Here is a 22,810-nt window from a genome sequence, read left to right as displayed (position 1 = left end):
AATTAGAAAATGTGAAAATATTTTTTAACCAGACTGTAGTAAATGCTTTTACTTTTGGCAGGTGCCAGGGTAAGAAGGACACCATCATCTACAAAATCCGGTGCAAAAAAAGTGAAGAAACGAAACCCATGGTCAGATGATGAATCCAAGTCTGAAAGTGATTTAGAAGAAAATGAGCCTGTGATTATTCCAAGAGACTCTCTGCTTAGGAGAGCTGCAGGTACCCAGGATTTTGTGAATTGTGTATTGTGACTGAAAGTTTCAACTACAAAGCCACATTTTCTTTTGATCATAATCTTCCTTTAGGACTTTATTTCCTACAGATAGCTTGCATTGTATTTTCTTCACTGTGTGAAGAATACTCTTAATGTCAAGATCAGGAATTTGTTATGAAAGATTTTTGTAACTTGGATCAGAAATCTTGTCCCCGATTCTGAGCACTAGAATAGAAATTGCTCACAAAACTGGTGAATTATACAAGAAACAGACAAGGCAATATTCTTAAAAACAAAAAAATTATTCTAATACAATTATACTGCCAAATAAAGCCTAAAAGGCAAGTAAAAATTATCAAAAAATTCTGAATGCTCCATGAAATACAAGCCTGAAAGTTTGGAAAATGTGTGAGTATTTGATGGTTTAAAGAAACCCTACAGAGTTTCTGGAAAATCAGGAAGAATATTCAAGTGGTGGATTCAAGAAAACTTCAATCATAAGTGAAGGATTCTTATTCCTTAAAAGTACTGATGCACAATGCCTCCATAATGCCCTTAGCTGAAGGTGTCTGAGCAAGCCACAGGAGGTGTTGGATGTTTGCTAACATCTAAATTATTCTTTATTCTTTTCAGCCCTTTATTCTTCCAGGCTGAAACACATTTATTATCCACCACTCTTACCTTGTGTACTCTGAGGCAGGGATTGTTCAGCGACTTCCACTTTGATTCATATTTGTATCTGTATTATATAACGTAAACAACTCTCCTGAATTGTGTACATGTGTGATTTTCTCAGCTGAGAGGCCCAAGTACACTTTTGACTTCTCAGAAGAAGAAGATGATGCCGACGATGATGATGATACCAACAACAACAACGATTTGGAGGAGCTCAAAGTAAAATCCTCTCCAGTTACAAATGACAGAGAGGATGAGTTTGTTCCTTCAGACAGTTTAGAAAAAGATGAGTATGACTTCTCCCCAGCCAAATCAAAGCCATCTCCAGAGTAAGTACTGTAACTCAGCAGGATTTCTTTATTAATAATTTTTTCAATGCAGAAGTGTCTGAACAAAACTGATGCACCATGAAAAATCAAATGTGGAAGAATTCAAGTGTATATTATCTCAGCCTTGCAACTGACCTATGCAGGGGTGACTCATTATTTAAAAAATAATAATATATAAAAATAGTTATGATACACTGTCTGTAATATCATCTGTTAAACTACATTTTTAAAGATTCTCTGTTTTCTGTCTTGTGACAGTCTGGTATAGAGAACTATTGAAAAAAATGTAATTCTGTTAATTTTAAATGCTGGGAATTCGTGACTGGATGTCAGTTTTAGAGATTTGACTGCTGCAAGCAGATACAAAAATGCTGGGAATGTCAAAACAGGATTTAACTTTTACGTGGATATTATGATGTCCATGTACTTCAGTATGTGCTTAATATAACTCATATAATTCCCTTTTTTTTTTTGCTTATAAGTAGAAAATCATCTCAAGCCAAGAAAAATCAAGATTTTGGGAACATCTTCTCTTTTCCTTCTTACTCTCAGAAGATGGATGATGGTGAGCTTGTTTTCCATTTAATTTTTATAGCAACTGTTAATGGGATATTTTGGGGAGTGGTACACACAAACTTCACACAGTAGTTACAGAAGAAGGATGTCCACATCCTCCCCTTTATAAAGAGGAAAAGTGAAGGAAGTTCTGATCTTTGGAGGAACAAAGCTTGTATCATAGGTAAGGAAGTCACACTGCATCCATAGCTGTAGCATCACAAACACTTACTTGAGATTAATTTTTACTGTAATTGATACTAATGTAATTAATATATGCCATGAATGAATCTTATTCTAAACTTTCTCTGTGATTGTAGATACAACAAAATTGGACAGTGATGATGAGGATTCTGCTCCTGTTTTCTCATCATCTTTTGCTCCAAAACAAACAGAGAAAATTCCAAGTAAAACAGTAGCTGCTAAAAAGGGTAAGTATAGAATTGGCCTGGAAGCCAATCCTTTTATTTGAAGTCATCATCTTCACCTTTGCATTGTCTCTTCAGTCTTCAAAGTGGGAACTGCTTTAATTTATTTTGAACTCTGTGAAATTCAGCAATAAGGTCTGAACTTTCTCCAGGTCCTTAATAGTGTTAATTTGTTTCTTTCCATTGGCTATTTTGTAGTGTCAGAACTCGATACCTTCCACATCCGGAGGTGGTGTTCAGCCTTCAGCTAGTTTAACTAATGGCAGGTTTTTAACTTCAGGGGCTAAGTGGAGCATGACACCAGGAGGTGTGGAATGTCCCTTGGGTCAGTGGGAGGCAGCTCTCTAGACTGTTCTCTCACAGCTCCTTGTGCACCCCCAGCCCCTCGCTGGTGTGATGGTTTGAGAGGCAGAAAAGGCCTTGATTTTTGTGTCAGCAGCAACAGAATATCCCTGCATTGTCAACATCAACATCGTCTCCAACCCAAATACAAAACACAGTCCCCGTACCACCTACAAAGAAGAAAATTAATTCTGTCTCAGCCAAAACCAGCATAGAAGGCTATCATTTTCTCCTCTTGAAACAGAGGATGAGAGACTCTCCTCAGACACCAGAGGTATAAATTCTTTCAGTTATTAGTCAGCTTTTAGAATGGCCTTGCAGCTTTTTTTCCCTGTGACACTGTGGCCTTTGTTTTTCAAAACTTCTTTTGACCAACTTGCATCTTATATTAATTCTTCTGTAAAAAAAGGTACCTCGAAAAGATTGAAAAGAAAGCAGTCACATACAGTAGTTAACTTACTGTCTTAAAAATGAGAAAAAAAATAAATCTTGTTTTCTGTATCAGGCACCAGTGAACTGCAGCATCTTTTCACCCTTTCCCCCATTGCCTCCCTATTTCTAATCTATTTCTTGATGCATTGTGTCCACTCTAATTTGTTAACAGTTCAAGTCAGTGAATGCCTGAATACTTCTCAAACACTTCCAGTTGTTGTTTGAGTTCTGTAGTACAGTAAATAAAGATTGTATACAGAAATAGCTGATTTCTAATAGAGTAGTCTTTTATATTGAATTTCTGTACTGCAGCAAATGCAAGAGAGAACTCTGTATGCAGTAGCCAGGCATGGATGCAATTTAACATTCAATCTTTCTCCTTCTGTTTTTTGAGGGTCTGGATGTAGTGAGTTGTCATTAACCTAACTTGAATCCTTAAAATACAGCTGTGATCTGTTTCTGAGGTTCTGATTAACTTCTACATGCACAAAACAGGCTCTCTTTCAAGCAAGAGTTAAATTTGTGCCTTCAGAGTAACCTTAGGAGCACTCTCCTTCTCAGTGCATGGCAACATGACAGGTTGCTTTCACCAGTTTTCATCTCTTCTCTTCTTTTCTGCCCAGATCAGACATGACCACACTTTGATGATCACAGCTGGACAGTCCAGTAAAACTGAGCAGGTTTACTTCACTGGTCATCTGGTTACCCTTTTTGTAATCTCTTTGATTCTAAGTCCATCTTCATGGACTTGGCAGCAGCCTCCTCAGAACCCATTTTCTGGCAATGTAATATTCCACCCACTCACCCTCACACTGGGAGTGCTTGTTGCATGTGGCTGAAGTGATTGTTCCAGAGGTGTTTGATTTTCTGTGACTTCAGACTCTGATCAATTTGGGATGAAATCTCTTGACCTCTGCTGTTCACTACAGAGGATCAAGAGACAGCTGAACTTTTCCATGACTATTTGAGCTGTCTGTGGTTTTAGGGCTTTATAGTAAAGCCTAAGGGAAAATTGAAAAGCAGGCTTACTCTTGATAAGCAGCTGCTCAGCTTGAACAGCCTTGACCAGCCCAGCTGCTGAGATTCCAGCAGTCAGATGTACTCTTTGCATCACCTGTGGGACTGATGCCATACCTGGATTTCCTGTCAAAAACTTGGGCTTCGTGAGAGCCTGTGTAACATTGATTGTGCTGCACACTCTGTTTCCTGTTGTGGTACCTAGTGGAGAGCTTGGCTGAGCTGATTTGCCATCAAGTTGCTGTCAAGAGATCCTTCACACCTGTGCAGCCATTAGGGGTGTAAGTTAAAGTAGTGGATGAGAGTCCCCCTACACATTTATTACAGAGGGAAGTCCGTGTTGGGCACTATTCTTTTAGCCACCAGATAAAACAGCTAAGAGGTTTGCTGTCCCTTGAACAGACTTCACAGGAGTTACCTAGTGGTATCAGGCTCTGTTTCCAGGGAAGAACAAATCCAGTGCCTGTGGCAGTGTGTTGTACCTCTCTTTCTGCAATTCAAGGCATCATAACCAAAACATTTTTGGAGACACTCTCTTGTTCTCCAAACACATTCTCTCTGTGATCCCATAAATGAAATCCGAGTTCTCACATCACTGGTGTCTGGAGTATTTGTACATGTGGCTGTTTGAGGCATCTGTGGCTGATAGAGGGTAGGTCAGGTGTGTACCTGAGGTTTCTGCAAGATTCTCTCATCTGTAAGCCTATAGAACACATGATCTGATGATCTTAAGGGTCTTTTCTGACCTAAATGATTCCATGATTCTATCCCTTGACACCCACTATGGGAACATTCCCATGACAATCTTTTAAAGACAGCCAGATTAGTTGTGTAGCACTGATTGGAATTCTCCAGGAAATGCAGAATGTTCCTTTCCTCTCCTTTCTGCGTTTTTTGAAGTTTTTCGTTGAAATTGGCAGAAAGCAATGTCACAGAGTCATTGTCTCCCAAACTCCTGCAGTAATCCTGGGAAAAGCTGTCCCCCAGTCATGCCACTCTGAAGGCAAAAATGTCACAAGCAGCTGGATTTGTAAACAATGTAATGTATCCAGACACAGTCAAAGTATCCAACCTGGAGGACTTCTGTAGCTGCTTTAGCTACTAGTGACCTGTTTTGTATTCAAAAACATGAAACAGTATTCAGCCAAGGACACTGGAATTTACTGGGTGCACCAATCCTTCCCAGAGCCGGACACGGGAAACCTCCTGTTTATTCCACACAGTTCTAGCATAAAAGCTGAAGTATGTTTTCCCCAAGTGCAGAATTCACTCATCTTGTTTTAATGTCTGCCATTTGTGCTATATTTGGAATATCTAGTACAATTTAATATGTCCAACCAATATGTAAATTTATTTAGTATCTTTTAACTTCCAACAGCAAAACTAGATGCACCCCCTAAGCCTAAAAGAGCTCCCAAGGCCAAGAAGGTGGAAACTGTGAACTCTGATTCAGATTCAGAATTTGGCATTCCAAAGAAGACGGCAGCACCCAAAGGTAGGCGTCATACCTGGGCTCTCTGGAGCACAGGGCCCACAGCAATTGTGGCCACGCTGAGTTATGAGTATATTATCACTGGTTATCACTGGTAGATTACTCAGCCTTTCCTGTGACAAATACAGTGTATTGACTTCTTGGCAAACAATGTGTGGACTTTTTATCTGGCCCTCACTGTTGGGAATTTATTTAATAGCTGCACCCCCCATGCACCTTCTTCCATTCTGCTGCATACTGCTTGTTTTCTTTGATCTCAACTCTTTCCAAGCCAGTAAAGTTCTGGCAGTAACTGTAGAAAGCAGCACTTTCTGAGTTTTAAAGCCCATTTTTTGGTATCCCAGTTCTCTAAGCCCTCACAACACAGCACAGCAAGCTATGTAATTGGAGGAGTCTGTAAAGGATACGCCAGTGTTGATGGTTGAGGTTAAAAGTAAATTTACTAAATAGTAATGATGAATTAATGCTGTGTAATCAGTGCAGAAGGTGACCAAGGACTTGTAGTTCTTCAGCAGTGTGGAAGATCTCATGAAGTTTGTCCCTGTCTTGAAATGACAGCTTGAGCTCTCAGGATGAATGGTGACTGTGGAAGAAGTAGAAGATTTTAAACTGAGAAAAGAAAAAATACAGTATTATATTACTGTTGTGAAGAAGCTTGAGTAGTAAACTGGGTTTGAACTTAACACGTAGACATACTAAAGTAATTTCACTAGGGGGTTTTTCAGTTTGATGAAGTCTGTAGTTTAAAACCAAAGTTCATGTGTAATCTCTGACCTAGGAAAAGGCCGAGGGGCAAAGAAAAGAAAAGCATCTGGTTCAGAAAATGAAGGTGAATACAACCCTGGGAAGAAAACACCCAAGTCCACACCAAGCAAGGTCAGTTCCACCTATGCTGTCTTCTTCTTGTAAAAAGAACCTCATGGATTGCTTTACATAAAAGTTAAGTTCTTATAATTAGAAGTTGCTAGTATGGTAATGGGGGCTGAGGTGGCATTAGCAATCTAATGCTAGAGAGGTTTTTTTCAATTCTGAATATTAAAATGGACAATGTACAAAGCATCACAACTGATTTGTCTTTTCTTTTCTAAAGAAATCCAAGAAGGCCGCTTTTGACCAGGATTCTGATGTGGAAATCTTCCAGTCAGGCTTTGCCTCCGAAACTGCCCCAAAGCCACGGACAGGCCGGGCTAGAAAAGAAGTGAAATATTTTGCAGAGTCTGATGAAGATGATGATTTTGATATGTTTAATTAAGTGCCCAAAGAGCACAAAAATGTTTTCCAACAAGTATCTTGTGTTGTCCTTTTGTCCCCTCTGTTGCAAACTTTTGTACATTTGACTTATTTTATGTGATAATGTAATTGATGGTTTTTATTATTGTGTGTAGGCATTTTAACATTTTGTTCTTACACCTACAGTTTTATGCTCTTTTTTACTCATTGAAATGTCATGTATTTGTCTGACTGGCTTGTAGAGATGTTCTAGACAGCTGTGCTAAAGCACATTTTAATTGTCATGGTTGCAAACAGCAAACCTGCTTTTTGAAATGAAGTTTAAACATTAAAAAATGGAAAACTACTGTGTGTGTGTGTGTGTGTGTAACTGTAAATTTGGGCTAGAGAGACTACTTCTACACAGTTTTTAAAATAAATATATTTTATTCTTTGCCAGGAGACTCCATGGAAAAAGGTAAACAGTATATGAACATAGAAAGCATTGTTAAACAATCTCAATGTACAAACAGAGCCAGTGAAAGTACATCACAGACTTGCTAGAATATATAAAAAAAAAAATCCACTAGTGCTTTAAATGAAACCTAAGAAACTGACACTTTAAATCTGTTAACCATTCTACCACAGTTTTCACTCTGCTTCATGGTGATTTAACAAGGCCAAGAAGGCAGATTCTCTCCTTCTGTTTCTGGAAGTCCTAGCTGTACTTCCTTAGCACCAGGAAGGCTGGAAAGCCCAGCTGATTCCTGGCAGTTGATTCTTAAGAAAATACCCTGGACTCAGCGATTCAAAAGCTGTAAGTGAGTCTGCTGGTTATCATCCCATGAAGTTTCCCTAATGGCTTGTGAACAAGTAAACAAAAACATGGTAACACTGTAAAGTGTTTCTGCCTTGGAGGCTATAGCATTGCTGTTGAAATGGAGCAGGTAATTGTGGAGCTAGGTCACCAGCCAGCTAAGAAACCACTTCTTTAAACTTTAAAGTGACATTAACAGTGGAACAAATGACATCTGAATAACTGATCTGGCAGTTAATGCTGATACTGATACCTCTTCTGCTGGGGCAGTGACATTTTGTATACTTTTTACAAGGAAGGAGATGCAAACTGAGGACAGCAAGGACAAATTTTCATATTTCAACTAAAACAGACGGTCCTTTCAACTTCCTTCTCTGGATGTGTACAGTAGTCCATGTCCTGTGGTTGGTGTCTTGATCGTTTTAGGTATGAGAGACAAAAGGAAAGCACCAAACATCCAGTATGGAGAGTACAGCCATACATTCGTATGTACAAAGTCATCAGAAATGCAACCAGAATTTGAAGACTGAGATCTGTCTTGTCACCATGCAATATTGAGTGTTCAGAGAAGAAAACAGAAGCTTAACTATTTTTTTTGCATGAAATGGCTGATTTAGAGTTTCAAAAGTTTGCATTTTCTAGTTTTAAGAGTTTAAACAGCAAGGAGTATAATATCGATACATATGAAAATTTCTTGGTCCTTGTTGAGTTTATCTATATATATATACACATATATAGATATATATTAAGTCCAGAAACTAAGCAGCAGTAAAAATGTTTTTCTTGCTTTTCATCCCTGTACATAAGGTATTTAGGAATGTCTGAAGTAGCTGGAAAATGTCTTATTCCACCATAGGGGATTGACTGACACTGCTGTTATCCACTGAACTAGGTGAGATACTGGGACTGTGTTCTGCAGTATTTCCATTTGAGGTTGGTGTCAGTGGTTCATGTCCTTCAGAGTTCTCCAACATTTCCTGAATAAGAGGTGGCATGGATCCAGGAATTTCCATTTTCAATGTAATGACACGTTCTGCACCTTTAAAAAGAAAACACAAAATCCTTCCCATGAGCATGATTCAAACAATTTCCTTTCTGTTACCATTACAGGAGTAATTTCAGTATTTTGTTAAGAGATTTGGTGTTTCCTTCTATACTTCTTCCACAAAAAGGTGTGTCAGTGAACTGCTTCATGCAGTTCAAGAAGGAGTTAAGTGAGTGTTCCTTAATAAATCAATTCAAACCTATGATATAGCAACTGATATTTCAATAAAAGTAAATTGAATGAGCTGCCTATTTTTAAAGAAGAACCCAAAATGGCATTAAATTATACTGAAAATTTAAATTAGGCTGTGATCATGTAGATGTCTTTATAAACTGGAATAACATTTAGTCTTTATTCTCTACTGGTTCTGCAAAGAATGACAAAAATTCTGTCAATGTTAAATAGGTGAGATGAATGCTGCAAGAAAACTGCAGTGATATAAGTCAAAATGTTTCCTTCCCATAGAGAAAACCGTGAAATAAGACACTGAATTTAACAAACAATTACTTTATAAAAGAAGACATTCAGGCAAAAAGATACTTCTTCGGGGGGAAAGCTCAGGCATCTTGTGTTGTGCTAATGAACCACCAAGTCTGCAGGAGCCCTGAGCACTGCTCAGCTCTGCCTTGGCTCAGGCTGTCTCAGCTGGGTTTGTGATGTGTAACAGGCATTTGTCTGCAGAGGGGGCTCTGCAGGTGAGTGCACGCAGGATTAAACAAAATTACTGCATCAATCCTGACCCTCAGACTGGGAGCCCACAACAACTGGTTTAGGGAGGAAAAAAAGCCCAGCACAAAGTCTCAGTGTGTGGTCAGCAGGCAGGGACACAGCACGGACACTGGGCAGGCAGCGCTCAGGGAACTGTGCATCGAGCAATTTATAGCCATAAACCTCAGCATTCCTGTTGCTCAGGATTCCTGATCATCTTAAAACTGGAGTCCAGTGGAACTGTGTTTTTTAAACAAGAAGAAAAAGAAAAAAATACAGAGAAAATAGTTTGGTTATTGAAGAACCATTCCAGAAGAGTGATCCTTTGGAAATATTCTGCTTTATACACGCTGCTGCAGTGGACATGCTGGGGAGAGCACTACTCACTCCAGACTGGAAAGGAGCATTTGTGTTTATGCCTTACATGAGGAGCATCCAAAACATCATCTACAAAGGCAATGGCTGACTTTCCAAGTGAATGCTGATTTAAAAGTCTCTTAAATGACTGTAATGGGGAAGATATTAATGCAGAATGATGCTGAGAGCTTTTCTGAAAACCAACTATTGTCCGACCTGTGCTGATGAACTCAATTTGGCCATATTACACACATGCTTTCCACTGATATGTCTGGTGCAGTGAAGTGTTCGTGTGGTCGTTCAGTGCAGAGCCAGAGAACTTTTTCAGGTTTTGCAAACTTCCAGTTTAACTGGGGGATAAGAGAACTCAGAAGATGAGGACTCAGAACTGTCTCACTTCAGTCCCACAAACATTCCACCCTTTAGTTACAATACCTCTAATGCCAAAAGGAGACACTCAGTGTTTCAGACTCATGCTTTCTTTGGTGTTTGCTTTCAAAGATCAGATACCATCCAAAGTCATTATTGTCTAATGTACATCTTTTCAAATTAAACTTGAGACACCCCCACCCCTCCAGGACATCACCATCCTTTGGTATGATTTAGTTCTACTATGAAACATTAATGATATAATTAAAGTTAAATACTTATGTCAGAATGAAAAGAAGCCTTTCTTGTGAATTGAATATAAGGAGTTGTGTTCTTGAGGAGCAGGAAGGCTCTGGTAAAGAAGGAGGGAAGTAGAAATGGATTTCTCACAAACAGTGGAACAAAAGGGCTGCCCTAAATGCTTTTATAGGTCAATACTGCTCTAAGTTTATTTTGTAGATTCAGTTGGATGGAGCTTGTTTTACTTCAGGGTAAACTGCAAGCTTTAGATAACCTGGTAAGTGGTTCCTTTTTAGGATGCTTTTGCTTCCAGCTCTGGTGTTTCCCTTCCAAGTTACTTCTTCTGGTTCTAATCAATCCAATTAAGTTGCTCACTTCTTTTTATAAAGATAGCTACAACTTAATCTTTTAACTTGGATTTATATTGTTTGAAGTGAAGGAGTTAAAGTTTAAATTTAAAACAAATATATTTAGTTGAGTGAATTAACTACTGGGTTTTTTTCCCCCTGAGTCTTCCCCCAAACCATGTCAAACGAAATCAGTAATCTTCCCAAAAGCACAGATCCAACCTACACAGGTACCTGTACATACAAGCTCATGTGCCTGCTTATCTATCAGGGGTTGCTGAGTAAGCAGAGTAAGAAGGTAAAACTGCAGCAGCCACCATAGGAGTAATAATTGTTGCACTTTAGACTCTCTGTTTTCAGCCTGGTACATTGGGGAACCTGTTCTGATCAAATGAAAGCATTCAGCTACATCTGTGCTTAAGAGAATGTGTGACAGTGCTTAGACTATTAACTACACAGGATCAATCCAGCACTGCATAAGGATGAACAAGACTGCATAAGGTATGGTTAATTTGGATTAGAGGGGCTGAATCTCCAAAATGCTGGATCAGATCAGTTCTGTATCTCAAATACCTCAGACCACAGTTCAGAGGAGTTTTGGTTGCACAAGTGCTTTCTGCAGTCTGTAACCAGACTGTTTTTTAAAAGCCATTGGTGATACAAAGCACATGTTGATCTGAACCCCCTTGTAAACATTAACAAAGGTTTTATCTTGTCCTAAGATGACTAATAGAGACTTCATGCTAATGATTTTCTAGGCCACTTGCACCTACAACATCTTTTTCACTGTCAGTTGCATGGAGAATGGAGCACTATGCATGTTTAAAGCAAAACCAATTGCAAGGCAGGAATTACATAAAGAAACTGGGAAGAATAAGGTCACAAGGACCTTTCATAGATGTGTTTAAAAAATTAACAACCCAGGTGTCTAAGCCACTTCCTGTGAAATGCAACACTGTCACTCCTGCTGAGTTATTGGGAGAAACTGTACCTTTTGCACTGATGCTACGAAGATCCGTGATTTTCATTAAGATCTTTGGGAACATATGAGGCTTGTTGGGTCGTCTCTTTCGGATATAAATTTTCAGTGCTTCAAGCAAGGGTTCCTGAAGCTTATCCACTTTCATTGGTTCTTCAAGGTCCTGGCGATCTGTAGGAAAGCACCATATCACTCATGATTTTAAATATTTATTTTTTAAAATAAACTCAAATTCACAAAATCTCCTCTGTGTTCTTGATTAGAACTCCATGAATTTCATTCTCTGCTAAACAACACACACTCTATAGTGAGTGTTCCATAGGAAGAGCTTTCTGAAACTTGGATCAACTTCTTTTCCTTGGTGACTGGAACAGTTTGTCATTTGGATGGTCAAGAATTACCAGTTTGCTGTTGTACCTCCCTCTTCAAGGAGAAAACATTTTCTGCAAATAATATTTTGGTATTAATTTTATATGTGTCACTGATAGGCGACCCAGGTACTCATAGAGGTTCCAGCTATTTTTTGTTACCACTGCTACAGTAAAGTGAGTTACCATCAGGAATCAGCAGATGGCAGTGCTGGCTTGAGTGACAACAAATGCCACCCCTCTGCACCAGGACACAGCAGTCACATATCAATGGTATCTAGGAACCCATCAATGCTTTTAATGGGTTAGGGTTAGAGACACATAAAATCGGAATGATTTTATACTAAAGGGCCAATGCCAACGAATACTGACTCTTGTGTTTCAAACACTCATTTGTAGCACTCAGTTTGTGTTTCAACAAAATGGCCCAGCTAAACAAGTTGTGTTTCTATTGCTAATCCAGATTTTGCCAAGGAGGAGAGAGACCAAGTGATTAAACCAACAGAAATCTACAGATGATTTTGGAAATTATCTGAGACTTCACTTTTTCTATTTTAAGCCTATGATTTTAATTGACAATCACCTTTTTGAGTTCCCTTCAGCCCCAGTTTGGAAATATAACTCATTTTTTTGCTAAAGAAAATTACCAATGGCTTCCATGTGACTGAAACCAATGCAGATGCACACAATTAAATTTATAAGTAAAAGGTGTGTAATGGAGCATCTTGCTGTAAGAAAACTCATTCATGCAGGTAGCCATACGCTGTTTAGCAAAAACACAGCAGGACCTGATGTCCAGAGGTCCCTCCTAATTCCAACCATTCTGGGAGGTATCTCAATGCCCTTTGTCAGGCAAACAATAGGACTGGTTGCTTGACAGAATGATTCTAGTAATTTTTTTTCAAATTATCAATAATAAAACCAGTAACTATCACCAGTGGAAAACAAACCTTTACCACTAAATAGCTTATATAACACATATAATAATGTTACAAAGATATATATATTTTACATGTTTAAGTAAAGGAAAGCAAAGCAAGTAGAATATAAATGAAGACATTATCATGTCTGTCCTTTTGAAATGCACTAGAGTTCATGGTGTACAATACCTCCACAGATGAGGCAGATGGCACTAAGGAGACCTGTTTCTGTATCATCCATTTCCAAAGGCAGGAGCTGGTTGGCAAACGTGAACACGAGATCAGTCAGCGGGCCAAATCCGGCGTTGTGCATCTGAGTTCGGTTTAGGGTAAGGCCATCTGAAAAGGTCATGGTGTCTTGTTCTGGTGTGTATCTTGTGCAAATTCTAAGGATCTGTGGAAAAAAAAAAAAGAAAAATGGAATCTGAATAATTTAATCCATGAAAGGTTTGTTGCATTTTCTCGCTGCGGCAAATGACTCCATGGAACTTCAGTACTTGGCCACGTCAGAAAAATCTGAAAGCAAACTCCAGTTTGTGCAGTTCTGGCAGCACAAAAACTCTCAGGTATAACATAAATATACTCCATTTACTCTGTGTATTCCTTGTAACACAAACCTAAGAACAGAAATCTGCCCCTAGTTATGAAAGAATCAAAACTCTGGAGCAACTCTCACCACTCAGGTCACCAACATTACAGTGATATCCACAAAAACAGGTCTTTCATTAGTCTGCCACCCACACCTAGCTATAAAACGTGATTGATCCAATGAACTGCTGATCTGATCCAACAGGCTCCTGAAAGCATCTCACCTCTTTGAATAAAGGCATATCTCACTGATTTTGGGGATCACTTTTGCAGGGCAGAACTTCCCTGGGTTGTGTCTTTGACAAGAACAATGCTGGTCTGTGGAACCTTATGGGAGTGAGTGTGGAAAGCTGTGAGCTGCTGAAAAGGCAGAATTTCAGGCTGCCGTCCCCTCTTTTGTGAAAGACAGGCAAACACTGCTGTGGGGACAAAGCCCTCCATCTCCCCAGCAGCTGCAGGTAGGGTCTCCTTGGAGCACTGCTCACCTTGTCAGCCCGGGAATTTGCACCCAGCATAATATCAAACTTTGCACCTCCAAATGGCAGCATACACAACTGCTGGCAGCCTCGCCAGTGGTCTGAGGAGTTGGCCCAGCTTTTCTTCTTTTATGGTTGTTGTTACTTCTGTGTGCTGTAACACCAAACCTCCTCACCAGCCTGTTGGCTCCCAGCCTTCCTGCAGGCTCTGGCGCTTCCCCCTGCGGAGCCCCAGCGGTGGCAGACCCTGCCTGCCTGGTGCAAAGCTGCTGACAGCGTCGCTCATTCCTGCGCACGCCCAAGCAGTGTTGGCTTTGGCAAGTTCGCTTGGATGCCGACAGCCACCCAGTGCTGACCCCAGGTGAAAGAGCCTTCCAGGGGAGGTCAGGGATTCACACCTCTAACTGGACACGGAGGAAATGCAAAACACATGAATAAAACACCGAGGATGCTCTACATTTTGTTGGCGAATGCCTCTGGGCTAAGGGCAGCGTCAAGAGCAGTGTCACAGCGGAGGTGGCAGAGAGCAGGAGCGTGTGCCTGAGCGCTCCTGCCTCTCGGAGCACACCCGGCATGTGTCCCGTCACAGACTCTCCGTGGCACAGGATCATTTGTACAGCTGCAATTAATGAGCACCGCCTTAAGGACCAAATAAAAGAGACGTCCATCATGTTGACATATTCCTGTTATATATATATCAATGCTTAGTGTTTAAAATAATCAGAGGTGGGAGAGGGCTTATGCTGAAACTAAACTGAACTAAAACCCTGCCGAAGTCAGGCTGATTAGCTGAGCTAAGACTACAGCTGTGTTTTCTCAGGGCTTGACTGTATTTATTTCCCATCCGACTTGGTTTTAAAGATACGACAAAAAAGATTTACATGAATATAAGAGAGCACTGGGAGAATTTAATTACTCCTTTAGCTGCTGAGGCTCTGAGTCAGAGGCCCCAGCACATGGCAGCTGACCACTCTGGGCTTGCTTCTCCCACTTTCATCTTTGCCTGGCAACACTGCTCCAAATAAGCAGGGAGGAGAATGAGGAGAACACGGTCTTTAAGACATTATAGGGGAGCTTTTATTTCTCTTCTTCAGTTCCTTGGTAAGAGACTTAATAGGGTGTATTTCTGCAGATAGATCTTCAACTATTTTCTATCTCAGCAATAATCTTATCTCACCTTCTGTGCATACACTGAAGCACTGAAACTTTGTGCAGTTGGACAGGTACGTTTGACATTGTTGCCTTACCCCCAAATCAGAGTAATTTCTTGAAATTACTTATATCAATGACCAAGAGGGGCACAAATACAAACACCCAGCACATTAATTCCTCGGTGACCACAAACTCCCCATAATGTATGTCATCTTAAAAGGCTGCTGGTTGCTAGGTTTTATGTAGTAGCCAATGTACTGTTCAGGATCATTAGATAAAAATAACATTATAAAGCACAGCACCCTGTCAGTAAGAGGCAGCGTCTTTACCACATTAAGAACTGCCAGTAACCACTGTCCATGTTCTCCCCTAAAGTTCACAGTGGGTTGCTCTTTTAAATCATTAAAAGATTGTATAGAGAAGAGAAGAAACATGGAGAGTCTGGTGCTCAAGAAAACAAAGGCTTGAAAGCTACATATTTACTGTGACACCCAAGAGCTGCTTGGTTCACTTCTCTAATAGCATGCAAGAGGAACTGGAGTGCAGATCTTCCCACCTGAGGCCTGCACAGACAGTAGGTGTTTTCCAGTAAGGGTGCAGGGTGGAAAAAGATCAGGTATCCAACTTTGGGATGAACAAGGCTCTGTACTTCTTGCCTTAAGTTTTTCCCTTAGCTCAGCCAGGGAGAAAGGCAGCCCTTTTGACTTCAGTGCTATTTCAATTGGTAAGCCTTAGCAAGGAGAATTCGTCCCTCCATAGCCTCAGGACTCCCTTCCCAACAAATTGGCAGAGCAGGACTGGGAGCTTAATCGGGCAATGCCGTAGTGTATTCCCCAGGCTGCCTGCAGCTTCCCCAGCAGCAGCCCAAGCAGAGCTGGCAGATATGGATCCCCCAGATCCTCCCTCAGAGGGTAGGTCTGGACACCAGCTGCCACAGAGATCCCTGCCCAGAGGGATCTGTGCCCTGGAGTGATCTTCCCCAACATCCCAGAGGCTGAACACACACCTGCCACCATATCCCAGGCTGCTGGCTGCCTTGCAGCAAAGCCTCCTGTGCTTGTTCCCTGGTGCCACAAGCCCCACTATGTTTGGGGTGCATGCTAGGAGTGCTCAGCAAAGAGACCCCCAGGGCTAATGCAGAGGAAGAACTTCCAGGCTGGATCCTCATCAGGAACAGATTTGGAGTGAGGTTACTCAGCCTCAAGTCAGCCCCTGTGCGCATGCATAGAAAGGGCCTGCAGGGGCCCTGCAAAATTTATAATTAAAACATAAAGTTGTGTAGGATTTAGCTACTTCCAGGCTGAGGCAGCAAGTAGGACAGGTTTTTGTTAAAGGCAGCCTTCAGGCCTTCGTACCCCAAGTGCTGCACCAGCCGTCAACTGGAGGAGCCTGCAGCGGCTCCGCTGGGCACTGGCACGGCTGAAGATCAACTATGTGTTTTCAGCAATGCACTTAACTTGACTGCAGCAATCAGGTCTCAGGTTTCCTCTGCATTCCTTTGACATTATCCCACAACACGCTGTTATTAAACTCTAAGACAGATCATTTGAAATGGTGTTTTTCTTTTTTTACTTTTTTTTTTTCTTTTTAATTTCTGTCCTTCATCAAGATCTGTGAAACGCCATGCATATTGCTGATCGTTGCTAAACTGTTCTTGGGCAAATTTCCAGTGTCAAAGTAAAGCTGATTTCAAGCTCATGTTCACTGAAGAACATATGGGAAACATCAGCACTTGAAAATAAGAAATCACGGTATCTTTCTCCATTTTAAACTGAACTCCTAATGTCCTCAATGTTGTTTAGATTTTGCAACCAAGCCAAGTATTTTAGTTGTCACTCTGCTCTTAAATGCCACTTGCAGCCATAAATATGGGTTTTCCTCATTATTAAAGGGCCCCTTGTTTTAAGGACTATTTATATATTAAAGCATTAGGGATTCTTATGAGCCTGTCATAAAGTGCAAAACAAAAACCCTACCAAGAAGCACAAAACCAAAGTCAGCCAGAAAGTTGCATTTATGACATTGTTGCTACCACAGAACTGTTACTCATTTTAAACAGATCAGGTAGGGCAAGGTGGGCCTATTTTTTAAGAAATCCTGTTGTTAGACACTAGCTGCCTCAGCTGGCTGAACAGCTCCTTGAGAGGAGAAACCCAGGCAAGTGACTCTGAAGTAATGATGCCCCATTGGCACTGCCAAACCCCGTCAGCACAGCTTGTTCTGCACACAAATTCCTGCCTGGCATTAACGCACAAAGGCTTACAACAGAAAGCAAAAATTACATCATTAAGGATTAGCATTCAAGGACTTCTTAGGTTTTTACCCATTGGATTTAAGACAGACTGGACTCTGGATTCTTTCCACATTTGTCTTGCCAAAGCTCAGTGAGGCTGGAGATGCTTGGCTGCTGCTGGGCCAGTGTACCAGCAGACAGAAGCACTCACTTTTACAAGGGTTATTGACTGAACTTTAGTAATATTTATCCCTAAAACTTTTGGCATCAGACAAGATATAAATTCCATGATCCTCAGTTGGTGCCTCAAGCTGCCTCAGGAAGCTTGATGTTTTTTCCCTTCCAGAGTTAGTGTTTGTTTGTACATAAAACAATTCTTTGGCCCATACGCATTGGAGTTTACTGAGCTCCTGGCACCATTTCTTTTGTCAGCCTGTTTAAGAGGGGCTTAAGCACCCACAGCCACAGGAACCAATTGAGCAGAGACCTTGGCAGGGTCTGTAAATGCTTAAGATTCTCCACAGCTGGTGCTGAAGGGCAGGCAGGCAGTGAAGTCCTGCTGGCAGGGAAGCCTGGCCACCCTACCTGGGAGCCCCACACTGCTCCTCCCGCGTGCTGCAGCTCTGGGAACACGTCCAGGGCATGGCAGAGCAGCAGGATCAGACTCATGGCCCTGCTCAGCAGAGCTCACACAACAGCCACTGGGTGCTCGGTGCAGCAGGAGGGGCAGCAGCGCTCACCCTGCATCTTAAGGCACAACAAACTGAAACGTTTGAAACACTCCCAACTAGGACAACTGGCTTGTTGCAAGGGGGAAATATGCGCTATTAAAACTGCTCCAGTACTGATGTTCAGCTTAAATAAAGATAGAGAGCAGCACTGCAATTCCGATTATGTGCAGGTGATGCAGGTTTAATGGATACAGCATTTCACAGGCGGCGCGCACACTACGCATTACTGTGTCATGGTAATTATCCCATTTTCTTTTTAAGCAGCACATAAAATAGGCACATAAAGTTTGTGTAAATGTCACATAGGAAAGTTAGGACTATTTGCTATGCTATATCTGTTCCTGGGTTTGGAAAAGCCTCAGCTCCTCCCAGCTGTGGCCTCCTATGGTGCTTGCTGTGCCCTGCTTGCTCGGATGTGTCACCTTCTCTGGCTTTGTGAAAAATAAAAAAGAGAATGAGCAGGTGATCTGGAATGACAGGCCTCAATAAAATTTATAACTAAAGATTGAAGATTGCCAATAGCTACAAAGTAAAAGTGGTGAATCTATTAAAGAGTCAACTTTTCTATCCATTAATTAGTTGAAATAAAGTCACCATTTACCAGCTGTTTCATTCTCTTTTTCTAATCTGGCAACTAGGTTTTTATTTAATACTTTGATCAAAGTGCCTTTATCAAGGCACTTCAGAAAAAACCCCTACCAAAAATGGTCCCCTCAATTTTTGAGCCAGTGTTGGAAATGGCAGCACTGATTGGAGCTGCTGCAGGGACCCTGTGCAACAGAGGCTGTGCATGCTCCCAAGGCAAGCTCTCACTGCCCAGACCAACAAAGAGCACCAGGAGCTCACAGGACTATGGAATTAGGGTATTTGTTATCCAGCAGCTATGGACCCAGGGCATGGCACAAACAAACAGGGTGGCAGCTTAAGGTCTGAAGTTTTAAGGGTAAAAGGTTTGGATGTCCAGATTCTTGCCATATCCTGGCTCCTCCCCACCTTTTTTGTGTAGTTTCTGTATTAACTATTTGTTATGGGTTGCAGCAGCAGAGCACAAAGCAGTTCTCATTCCCTACTGCTGGCGGAACACACTCGAGGCAACGCTGCAGTTTTTTGATCACCATCTGCCTCTCGTGTAAGGGCAACGTAACAGGATCTGATCAAGACAGAGCTGGTGATGACAGGCGTGCAATCGGTAACAAATGGCCCTGCCCCACCGAGGGACACTCTCAGTAACAATGAGATGGCTGAGTCTGAATGAGTGCCTGGATTAAGGGAACAACAAGAGGTGACTCTCAAGCATAGCAGGGCAACCTCAACCTTCCCTTTTTCTATAGGCCAAAGAATGATACCCCTTCCCCTCTCCTACCCCTCTTCCTCCTTCATCAATGTCCTCTTGATGCGATTCTTCTAAACAGCTTTTGACAAAACAAGAGGAAAAGGTCACAGCAGTTAATGTCCTCCTCAACATGATCCTGTTTGAAGCAATGCACTTTTAGAAATTCCAAGATTAATTACTTCAACTTCAGCTTCCCTAGTTCAAACTCCTGTGTCATGACAAAAAATATATCTACAGTAGCCATCCTATAATGTGCTTCTAGACTGGCCATGCTTGGTTCAATGAGGACCTGAAGCTTTGTGCTCAGAATGAAACATTTAAAATATGTTTACATTGAACATACTGTTTTACTGCAAGTTATAGCTACAACCAATAACAAGAAGCATATTTGCCACTAAAAGCCTGAAGACCTCTAAGGTCTTGATAAAGAAATGCTGAGAATCCCAGAGGGCTCCTCTGAAGGTCAGCATGACAGAAACGACCAGAGACAAAGGGAGGGAAGACAGCTTGCCTTGACATAGTGGCAAGGCAAGGTTTGGAGAAAAACTCCCAGCCCACCTGCACAGCTCCCTCCTGCAGGTTGTACACTTGCCTATTTACAATTTAATTACATTTAGCTAAAATCTCTACTGAGTCCATTACATCGGCCGCTTCCATAAATACCTGCAGCACTGGAGAAAGCAGGGGGATATGTGTGCCAGAGGCTTGCATCTGACAGGCTCCAGGCACACCAGCTTCCCCTCTAAAACCCAAAAAACACTAATTCTGAAGACTTGTGTCTTGTTCCTTAAATTCCCTCATGACCACAGGTACAGCACATTCCTAAATCATTATACAGTAGACTGTCTCTCTAGGCATCCTTTATGCATAGGATTATGCAGAGGGAGGAGAAAGAATGAAGGAGGAGGGAAGGAGAAAGAGGTCTCTCTTCAGTGTTAACAGTAAAGAAAATTTTCCTAAGTTGCACAAGCCACAATACCAAAATGTGCCCTTTTTATTGAAACCCACAAAGTATAAGGACTTATTTTGAGAAGCATGCTCATCCCCCAGAACACATCTCTGTAGGTGTGCTGGAGTCATCTTCTGACTACACCAGACTACCCAGCAAGTTCAATTTTACAACAATAAGGTCAGGGCCATATTTCACCCCCCTCTTCCTGTCAATTACAGTAGAAAGAAGAATAGAAAACGCATTAGTAGGAGAACAATGATGTTAAAAATACATACCAGTATATCCAGGCAGGCTGCTTTGAGTAGAGTTATTTGGTCTGCAATGGTCAAACTTGTAAAGCCTGGCAATCGCTTTGCAAATTCCACTATTTTAATAATGCACTTCGTTGCAAGTTCACTGAATTTGTCCCAAAGCCCAAGGTCCAGTCGAACCCGATGATCTGCGCTGGAGTTCTGGAGAGACAGACAGAAGGCACCATAAATCAACAACGTCCCTTTCAGTAAACGGTTTTCAAGGGAAGGAAACAACAACCACGTTTTCCTTCCAGAAGTACTTTCTATTAACATTCCAGGCATTTTCTGCAGCTTGCTGTTGGGATGATGCTGGTTTTAAACTTGGATTAATCGCCTGAAAATTCCTTGGATACTTCTGTGTTACTTATGATTGCAGAGGCCATCTGTACAAGGAATACAAATGAACTTAAACATTTCCAAATGCCACCCTCATTATTCTTCCTTGCCATTATATAATAAGTGCATTGAGAAAGACAATTTACAGTTGTACCCCAGAAAATATAAATGAACAGTGGAACAAGAATATTGGGTCCTCCTCTGGAAAAAGCAGCACAATATTTGGAACACAGTTTCACATACTTAAGGTCTTAGAAAATTGGTTCTGCTTAATTTCTCTGCTCTGTGGCTCTGCCACAGCTTTCTGAAGCTACAGTCTCCCATGACATACAGAGCATTTATTTACATGATGTTAAGGAAAATCCCATGTGCCTGGATGAATGCTACGTGCTCATTTGATGGTGCAACCAACATACACCCCCACTGCTGGAAGTGTAACAAGGACATTCTGGTGGCATCTTTCAGGGACCGTTTACAATATATTCACTTAATCAAAGTGTCCATCATTTTCTAGAGTGCATAGGAAACTTGTGTTAAGTTTGCAATCAAATTCACATTTTCATACATCTGGAACAACCACTTAACACTTGAAAAAGCTGCACATGTCAGCCAAGAACCATCTGACTCAAAATCTGCCATGACCCACTTGATGTCAGCCCACGAACACTGGGTGTCATGAGAAGACCTGGTGAGTCCATTCCAATCCACCCAGGATTCCCATAGAGTGACAAGAAACAGGTAATGACAGTGCTCTGAAAAACCCAAATTTCCTTTCCTTCTGCCCTCACATGCAGCGAATTGCCAGCACTTGATCTAATGCTATTTAGGATGCAGCCAGAGTGATGGTGTCTCTCAATCCCCTATTTCATAAGCCACCCAGTTTAGTGTGCATTGCAGCTGCCTTCAGCATCTGGGTTATCTCCACTGCAGGAGGAATTTTACCTATAAAAATATGCTCAAGCAGTGGCGTTCTCTGCAGCTGCAGAGGAAGCCCATGTGATCAGCTGCCTCAGTCTCAGCTGGTTGAAGTTAAAATGTTAAATTAACTTTAAAATTAAAGTTAAATGAGCAGAGTCTCAACCTAAAAGTCTAACAGACATGGCAGATTAAATAGCCATCAAAAAGCATTCAAATTACACAGATCACACTTCCTTGGAGGAAAAATTTCCAGTGAGCCTGCCACCACCACTGCTGATGGTGAGGATGTCCACCTCCTAGAAAACCAGTGAAGCCATTGTCTTGTCAGCTTTCTTTGGTTCACAGGAAGGACACAGGGCTGGAAAAGGTTGGTGAGGGAATGCGCAGTGAGCTCAGCTTGGCTGTGATGCTCTGGACCCCATCCCAATGCTGCCTTCACAAGACACCACCACCACCATCAGCCACAAAAGGGGAAAGTCCTGACGGGTCCCCAGGGCGCCACCAGCCTGACATTCACCCTCACTTGGAACAGGGTGGAATTTGAGCCAGGAGTTTTTACATTAGGCCCTAACTGCAAAAAATTAACACTAACCGTGCTGAGCAATCCAAAGGAGACTGCGTGCTCTTTCCTGCTACCCCTCTCTTTAGGGGATAATTAATTCATTTCATCATTTCTATTTAAATTTTTATTCTGGGAACTTCCTCTATTTTGTTTTGGGTTTTTTTAAATGACAGAAGAAAGATAGAAGAAAATGTCTTTATAACGCTAAACCTAAAGAATTGCCTTCAAAATGGTCCAAGACTAATGAGTTAACAGTCATTGTAATGCCCTTTGAAACATTTCTTTTGGCTACTGGAGTATGCATCCTTCAGATTTATTTTATTTCATCCTCAAGGACCTTGGTGAAATACAGTACATTGGAGGAAAAATAAGATCAAGATGTGCAGTCATTC

The 22,810-nt window shown here is 41.4% G+C and overlaps 2 protein-coding genes across 13 annotated transcripts in view; one reads left to right on the top strand and one right to left on the bottom strand.

Moving 5' to 3' along the window:
* The window catches only part of TOP2B (DNA topoisomerase II beta), a 59,180-nt gene extending 52,119 nt beyond the window's left edge, over nucleotides 1–7,061 (top strand). The window contains exons 30-36 of one of the 2 annotated variants that reach the window (XM_014887276.2): nucleotides 62–220; nucleotides 1,012–1,219; nucleotides 1,705–1,784; nucleotides 2,095–2,205; nucleotides 5,372–5,488; nucleotides 6,264–6,361; nucleotides 6,576–7,061. In XM_014887276.2, coding sequence (XP_014742762.2) covers nucleotides 62–220; nucleotides 1,012–1,219; nucleotides 1,705–1,784; nucleotides 2,095–2,205; nucleotides 5,372–5,488; nucleotides 6,264–6,361; nucleotides 6,576–6,737 — 935 coding nt within the window. In that variant the 3' untranslated portion in view covers nucleotides 6,738–7,061. Of the gene's footprint in view, nucleotides 1–61; nucleotides 221–1,011; nucleotides 1,220–1,701; nucleotides 1,785–2,094; nucleotides 2,206–5,371; nucleotides 5,489–6,263; nucleotides 6,362–6,575 lie in introns of both variants that reach the window. The other variant, XM_014887275.2, reaches the window with a different exon arrangement.
* Nucleotides 7,062–7,121: 60 nt separating this feature from the next.
* RARB (retinoic acid receptor beta) overlaps nucleotides 7,122–22,810 on the bottom strand; it is a 319,234-nt gene continuing 303,545 nt past the window's right edge. For all 11 annotated transcript variants that reach the window (XM_088164196.1, XM_088164223.1, XM_088164219.1 and 8 more), the window contains 4 exons: nucleotides 20,585–20,761; nucleotides 13,034–13,238; nucleotides 11,569–11,727; nucleotides 7,122–8,550 (listed from right to left, as the gene is read on the bottom strand). In XM_088164196.1, coding sequence (XP_088020322.1) covers nucleotides 8,354–8,550; nucleotides 11,569–11,727; nucleotides 13,034–13,238; nucleotides 20,585–20,761 — 738 coding nt within the window. In that variant the 3' untranslated portion in view covers nucleotides 7,122–8,353. The remainder of the gene's footprint in view (nucleotides 8,551–11,568; nucleotides 11,728–13,033; nucleotides 13,239–20,584; nucleotides 20,762–22,810) is intronic.

This window comes from Sturnus vulgaris, chromosome 1 (assembly GCF_052056855.1).
Source record: "Sturnus vulgaris isolate bStuVul1 chromosome 1, bStuVul1.hap1, whole genome shotgun sequence".
NCBI classification, from domain to species: Eukaryota; Metazoa; Chordata; class Aves; order Passeriformes; family Sturnidae; genus Sturnus; species Sturnus vulgaris.
Note: the sequence above shows the minus strand (reverse complement) of the source record. Positions and strands in the feature narration are given on the sequence as shown.